The 7,162-nt window shown below is 32.1% G+C and overlaps 1 protein-coding gene across 1 annotated transcript in view; it reads right to left on the bottom strand.

The window, feature by feature from the left end:
• Nucleotides 1–6,419, bottom strand: part of LOC111621087 (cholesterol 7-desaturase-like) — a 32,068-nt gene extending 25,649 nt beyond the window's left edge. The window contains exons 1-3 of the mRNA XM_023363147.1: nt 6,399–6,419; nt 6,108–6,310; nt 5,840–6,035 (exon numbers count right to left, since the gene is read on the bottom strand). Of these exons, the coding sequence (XP_023218915.1) occupies nt 5,840–6,035; nt 6,108–6,281 (370 nt within the window). The 5' untranslated portion in view covers nt 6,282–6,310; nt 6,399–6,419. The remainder of the gene's footprint in view (nt 1–5,839; nt 6,036–6,107; nt 6,311–6,398) is intronic.
• Nucleotides 6,420–7,162: the final 743 nt, after the last annotated feature.

Here is a 7,162-nt window from a genome sequence, read left to right as displayed (position 1 = left end):
GGGTTTTCCCCTTGCTATGGATGTCTGCCTAGTTCAGTTCAGCCACATTCCGCTACAGTTCGCCTTTATTATCAATTCGAAATGGGGTGGTTCCATAATACCTGCAGTGTTCCATAATACCACCTTCTCCTCTACTTCTTAAATCTCACAACTGGACAAATGTAAGACAAATGTATATAGGATATATGTTTAAAAGAGCATGATTAAATTAGCCAAATAATCATTTTGAATTGTCGTTTTAGAATGCATTTCAGATCTAAACCCCTCTTCGACTGCTGACAATTCTTTAAAAATACTGATTAAACTCTTCTTACTTTGTTAAAAGTGCAGAAAAGATGTTATTACCAACATTTGAGACATACTGTACAGTACCATTTATCTATGTATATAAATGATGTTTGTTTGTTCGCTATACACTCCTATAGGCCCTTCGACCAATTGCTTCGAAACTCGGCAGTTACATTTACATACTTCTAACTTAGATAATATTGTACATCTCACCCCAAAATATTGATTGCATTTCTATAAATCAATCAATTTCTATCTACATTTGATCTGCTGAGTTACATGTAACATCATCTATTGGAAAAAATTTAAAAAATAATAAACTAAATATAATTCTTACAGAAAAAGATATAATTTAAAAATGTATATATTATATTCACTTAATTACTGAGACAATAGCAGTAATTATGTAATGATATACCAAGAAATAGATGTGCTATCATTACCAAGACAGGTAGCATATAGCACTTGCCTGCATGGAATCGAAAGTGTTTAAGCCTGTGAAAAGCCTATAAGTAATTAATTTTCACATCTAACAACTTGAGATTTTTTATTTCTGAACAATACTTTCTCAATTCTAATAACCGCACTCCAGTAGCAGAGTGGATAAAATCATTGAACATTGGTAGTTGGTCATTGGGTTCAGGCATAGCCACGTGGAGTTTTCTGAGATTTCTTCACATTAGTAACACCTAAATAAAATCCATCTTCCCGTAAAAATCTTCCCGGAATGCATCCCCCTTGGCAGATTGCTCATGTTTCACATTGACATAAACAACTAAAGCAAACTAATTCCAACAAGCAATTATTTATTGTGACATTGTCACAATGTCGGGCTGCAACTTTTCGTCACAAAATTCTCAATTCTTTTAGTAATGGTCTTGCCCCTGTTCACCATACTTTTCCTGTTAGCAACAGAGTTGTGCCAGTTATCTAACTCTTTTGAGGAAAAAATTTTGAATTGAAGTAACATGACTTCTGGTTTAAATCAGAAGTTTGTATATATCGTATATTTCTGCAGATAAGACGATAGTTGAATCATAAGAAAAGACCCCCAAAATCCGGGGTCGTCTTATAGGATAGATACAAAAAAAAATTTGATTGAAATTTATATAAATTAAAACCATTGAAAAGGACAGACAAACCGTAATTATTTACAAGTAGAGAGTAGGGTATGTGCACAAAATAGAATAGCCCATACGACGTTTTTGTGAATAGTCAAGGTCATTATTCGAATGCCGAATCAGTGACAATGTTTGCAACGATCGCAAGGCAGTACAGCCAGATGCATAAAAATAAAATTTGTTTATTCGAAAAATGACAAATAGGACACAATTCCGTATACGCTATACAATATTATTATCCAGATGATGATCGCTGATCTAAATCAAATTCATAAGCCGTTGATGGCTTAGTGGTCGTCTTACAGCACAGATATATGCTAAAACTATAAAACTTTGTCGAAAATTTAGACCTCGTCTTATCTAAAGGCCATCTTATTTGCGGAAATATACAGTAGAATTTTTGTCACCGTTAACTATCAGATGCATATTAAAAAAACAAACATTGAATGTCCCAACATTTTATATTTAACACCCAACGTTTGTTAACTAAACGTTTTGGAAGAATAATATTACCACATCCTCCGATTTCATTTTTGTATATTCTTATATAAATATCTGTAAATATCATTTCTTTCAGTATCCACCCAGATCCATATTTCATAAACTTGTGAATATAGTTTAAAATTGTATCAAACGCATTCATTCATTTTTCATTAATCATATACGACCACAAAATATGCTCAACACAAATCGAAAAATATTTATCTTGATACTTGGTTCTATCATTTTCTTTATATTTTAAAAATTTAGTTTTTAAATTTATTAAAAATTTTTTTTCCACAAACAAAATTATCATTAGCTATAATGTTATAAATACGAGATGTTATTTTTTCAGAAAAGACACACAGATTAGCATATCCTCTAAAAGTTATTTTTCCTTAATATAATAGACATATTTTAAACATTTGCACAGTCGTCTAAATGTTCGTTTATTGCAGCAAAGGATTTTTTAAAATAAAATTTAAAGTCTTTAATATTAAAATTATCATTAGCTATAGACTAATGTTATAAATACGAGATGTAATTTTTTCAAAAAAGACACACAGATTAGCATATTCTCTAAAAGTTATTTTCCCTTAATATAATAGACATATTTCAAACATTTGCACAGTCGTCTAAATGTTCGTTTATTGCAGGAAAAGATTTTTAAAAATAAATTTTAAAGTCCTTAATATTAATATTAAGGACTTTAAATTTTATTTTAAAAAATATTAATATTAATATAATATTAATATTAAGGACTTTAAATTTTACGGCAGCTGATTACAAGAACACAAGACTACTATACAAAAGGGCTTCCATGGTTTATAACTTGCTTTAAAATGACAAGGATATGATCAAAAAGGAAGAACAATCTGGAATATACAAGATATTTTGTAGTTGCTAGTGCACCACGTGCTTTTGCTGAATAAACGCAGTGACACCAAAATCACGTGACAGCTATAGCCAATTATCGCGAGTATTCGTTTCTACTTCAAAGGCATTGGCGGTTCTACATAAAAACTAATAGGGCTTACGCCCTGGGCCCCAAGTGTAAAAGGCATACAAAAATTGAATTATTATCATAAATTTTTAATACTTTTTTATTAATAATAAGCACTTATCGGTAGAAACTTTGTCATTCAACACCATTTCATAAATAAATATATTTCAACTCTGATTTTGATGTTATTAAAAATGAATTTTAAACCACAATTTAAAGACTCTTAATCTAACAAAAAATGGAGCCCCACTGGACTTCAATAAGCCCTAGGCCTTGAAAAATTTAAATCCGCCTCTGTTCAAAGGACATCTGCCATAGTGATCTGAAAGAGGTTAGATCAAGAATTTAAATACGGTGGCAAGTTACTGCCGATCATGGGCGACGCAATCGCTGTTCCACGGGCATTTCACGCAAAATGAAAGGTGATTTGCAATAAAGTATAGGAATTTTTTAAAATGACAGCACAATTTCAACTTTAAAGTTATAAATATATATTTCTATTTTATTTTGTCTAATTTTTATCTAATATCTGCAGTTTTTGCACATTTTCAAAACTTTTACACAACCACCCGCTAAGAATGATGGGTATAAGCATGATGTCGCGTACACTTTAAATTACGGATGCTGCATACCAATTGGCTGCGGCAAAATCGCTATGCAGAAATATACGTCTTCTGATTGCTCTGACGACAAAGTACTCTACGGAGATTTTAACCGAAAGTAGACTTTACTGCGCATTGCTGCGATTAATGCGATTGAATCACTTGAAAATCGCGTTAAATGCAGAGCTAGCTTTAAACTGCATCCTATGTGGCAGCGTAAAGCGACCGCGGGCATCAATGTGCTTCCAAGCAGAGCGGACAAACTGATTCAAGCAAATGTGCTCGTCCAGAGTAACTGCGTTTAGCGTGCAGCAACCACCAGATGACGCGCGTGCAGGAAGCAGCTACCAAGCAAGTTTGATCGCTGCTTCCACTGCTCGCGCTTCCAAAGAAGAAAAAATGGCTAATTTTGTAGATAAATAAAAACAGAATGATAAATAAATTTTGTATATATGTTGTATGTACTTTAATTAATAATCTTTTACTTAATACAATAATTTCTGATTTTGTATAAATGTAACGTTTTAAAAATAAAACTTTTTTAACTTATCTATACTACATAAATAAAAATGTAATGTTCGTTTGTTCCTAATAGCTAATTTCCGAAAGTTCACCGATTGCTTTGAAATTTTCATACAACGTTCCCTTGAATACAAGCGTGTTTTTATATTATATACATGTTACTTGCAAGCGGAGCGGACAAACTGATTTAAGCAAATGTGCTCGTCCAGAGTAACTGCGTTTAGCGTGCAGCAACCACCAGATGACGCGCGTGCANAATTTAATTTATAGTACAGTATATATTAATATTAATAAGTGCCTACTATTTCAATTCACATACTTTGCACAAAGGACAAGGGCCTCGCAAAGATCTGCTGCCCAGGGCCTCGCAAAGATCTGCCGCCCAGAGCCTCGCAATGGATAAGGCCGCCGCTGGTTAGAAGTATGAAATAATCTAATAATCTTAATCTTTGTTAGTTTTATTCTTTGCCCGTGCAACGCCAGATCATCTGCTTGTAATTATATATTAAAAACTTTTATAGCAATACAGTATAAGAAATGCACAGTATTTAAATACTTGTGAACCATTGCATATTTTTATCTTACATGTAATCAATCTTAATTCATTTTAATGAGTTCATTTTCACATATTTTTTTTATATTTAATTTTTTTTTACTTTCTTTTAACACATATTTTCTTTTCAACCTAATAGATTCTATAAACAGTATATCGTATAAACCAGTGGTTCTCAACCGGGGGGTACATGTACCCCTAGGGGTACTAGCGTAAATTAAAGGGGTACATCTAACTTTTATTATAAATCGGCGTATGTTAATCAATTTGCTGTAAATTATTAACACAAGAAACAAGAAATGACAAAAACCTGCTTTAAAATATCCCAGTGTGAATACCGATTTCCCTTTTAACAGTCTAAACAACTTGTTTATCCACTTGATTTGTCTGTCTATTTGTGCCATAAGTGCTGAGTGAACCTGTAGTCTAGTAAAATTATGGTTTAACTGAGCATTAATATTTTTCAATAAGANTTAAAAATTAAAACTTTTTTTTTAACTTATCTATATAAATAAAAATGTAATGTTCATTTGTTCAAAAGCTTAAATCTCCGAAAGTTCTTCACCAATTGCTTTCGAATTTTGACACAATGTTGCATTCGAATACGCGCATGTTTTTATATTGTATAGATATCGAAATTCGCTTTCCCCACGCGGGTGGAGATGACACGATTAAGGCTTACCGCGAAGAACTCGGTTTCTATTATACTATTTCAGATGCAATTTTATGTGTTTTTGATTGCGTTTTAATAGGGTACGTCAAGAGATTTTTTGAAATCCCCCCCGCGTGGAAAGTGTTATACATTTATAATACATACATTTTAAGCCACAGCAACACGTGGCCTGGTCTGCTAGTTATTCTATAAAGATTTTTTATATTTGTTGTGTATCTAGTAAGTGATAACAATTAACTGTCAAATTTATCGTTTTAATGCTTGTCATATTTTCCATAGTAGCATTCGACGAAGTCTTTTCGCTGCCATCCTGTAAACAACATGCGTCCACTCTGGACAGAAGTCGCTAGCGAGTTGGAAGCGCGTACAAAGATTCTCTCTGCCCAAGGGCGCTGGACGCTGCCACGTAGGAAGTAGCCTTAGATGAGCAAACGCTTAAATTGCTGTATTGGAATAGTGATACTAAAATCGTTGTTTACGTGTTGAGAAAAGTAAAACGTGTTAAATTTTTCAGACGTTTAACATTATATCACAAAAAATCTTTTAAACTAACAACTAACACTTTTAATCGCCTAAGCTAATGTTTGAATATCTTACCTAGAGCAGTAACAGGCTTGCACTTCCCAACAGGTAAGTCTCTGGATTCTAACAACGGTATCCATCCATTTGGATAAACGGGAGGAAATTCATTGGCTCTTCTTAACCTATTTGTTTCTTTTAATAACTGCATTCGTTTTCTGCGTAATTTCTTCGCATTCGTTCTTCCATCATCATAACCGATATCCGTCATGTCCTGCATCGACAAACATTACTGTTGAAATGTAAATAATATTAAAATTTAAACTACTGCCTATGTTTTACTTACAACAACTCTATTATAAGTTGTTAACGAAAAATACATGACCAGAATAATAACGAAAAATAAAATCAGTAGATATGGTTTATTTATAATCGTTGTACTGATGCATTGAAACATATCCAGAAACCAAGAATATTTCCATAATTCCTCTGTTACTCTGCCGTATATAAAGAAGAACATATTTGCTTGAATTATAATCTTGGATATGTCTGAAACGAAAAATTCAATTACATTATTTAATAATTTATTAACTTCGATTAATTTAACACTCATAAACTGTTAATATAATTGATTAACTTAATAGGTTAGCATTGATAAGGTTTGGCTTCACTGTTTCAATAGTAACGATTACTTCCCAGTGAACGTTTGTTACGTCATATTAATAATTACGTCATTATAATTATTAGTGGTCAGATAAATATTAGTTCATAGAATTAACAGATATAAATGAAAGTTAATAATTGTCAGTTTAACGAATAGTAAAGAAATATTTAGAGAACAGAGGCATGTATTATGACATGTATATTAAATATAAAACTGTTATAATAAATTTCTAATACACAGGTTGTATTGTGTATTAAAATTCTATTATAACTGTGGAAACCGGAACTACGGCNTAATTATAAAATTTTCATACAAAAATATAAGGGATACTTGAGAAACAACTAATGGGCTAATGGGGTACATCAACAAATAAGGTTGAGAACCACTGGTATAAACAATAGTTGCATACGAAGTTCAATCGGACAAAAAAAAATATTTTTATATCTGACATGTAATCGATTGATTTTTGAGTACATTACAGTTTTATTAATTGCAACACCATTTAACCATTTAGGATTTATCCCATTACAATGAAATTTACACCACATATTCTTCATATAACTGCACATTGGTAATCAATTAAAATTTCACGTTAATACAACAATTATTCACAGATGAAATGTGTATGTTGTAAATTGCCACGTGTTGAGGTGTTTGTTGTCACATATTTTCGATTATTGCCGAATGTTCCATGCACACGGACCATTTTGGTCTCCTGATTCCAAACACGCATGTTT

The sequence above is a fragment of the Centruroides sculpturatus genome, unplaced genomic scaffold (genome assembly GCF_000671375.1).
Source record: "Centruroides sculpturatus isolate CEXI.00-Female unplaced genomic scaffold, Cexi_2.0 scaffold294, whole genome shotgun sequence".
Taxonomy (NCBI): domain Eukaryota; kingdom Metazoa; phylum Arthropoda; class Arachnida; order Scorpiones; family Buthidae; genus Centruroides; species Centruroides sculpturatus.
Note: the sequence above shows the minus strand (reverse complement) of the source record. Positions and strands in the feature narration are given on the sequence as shown.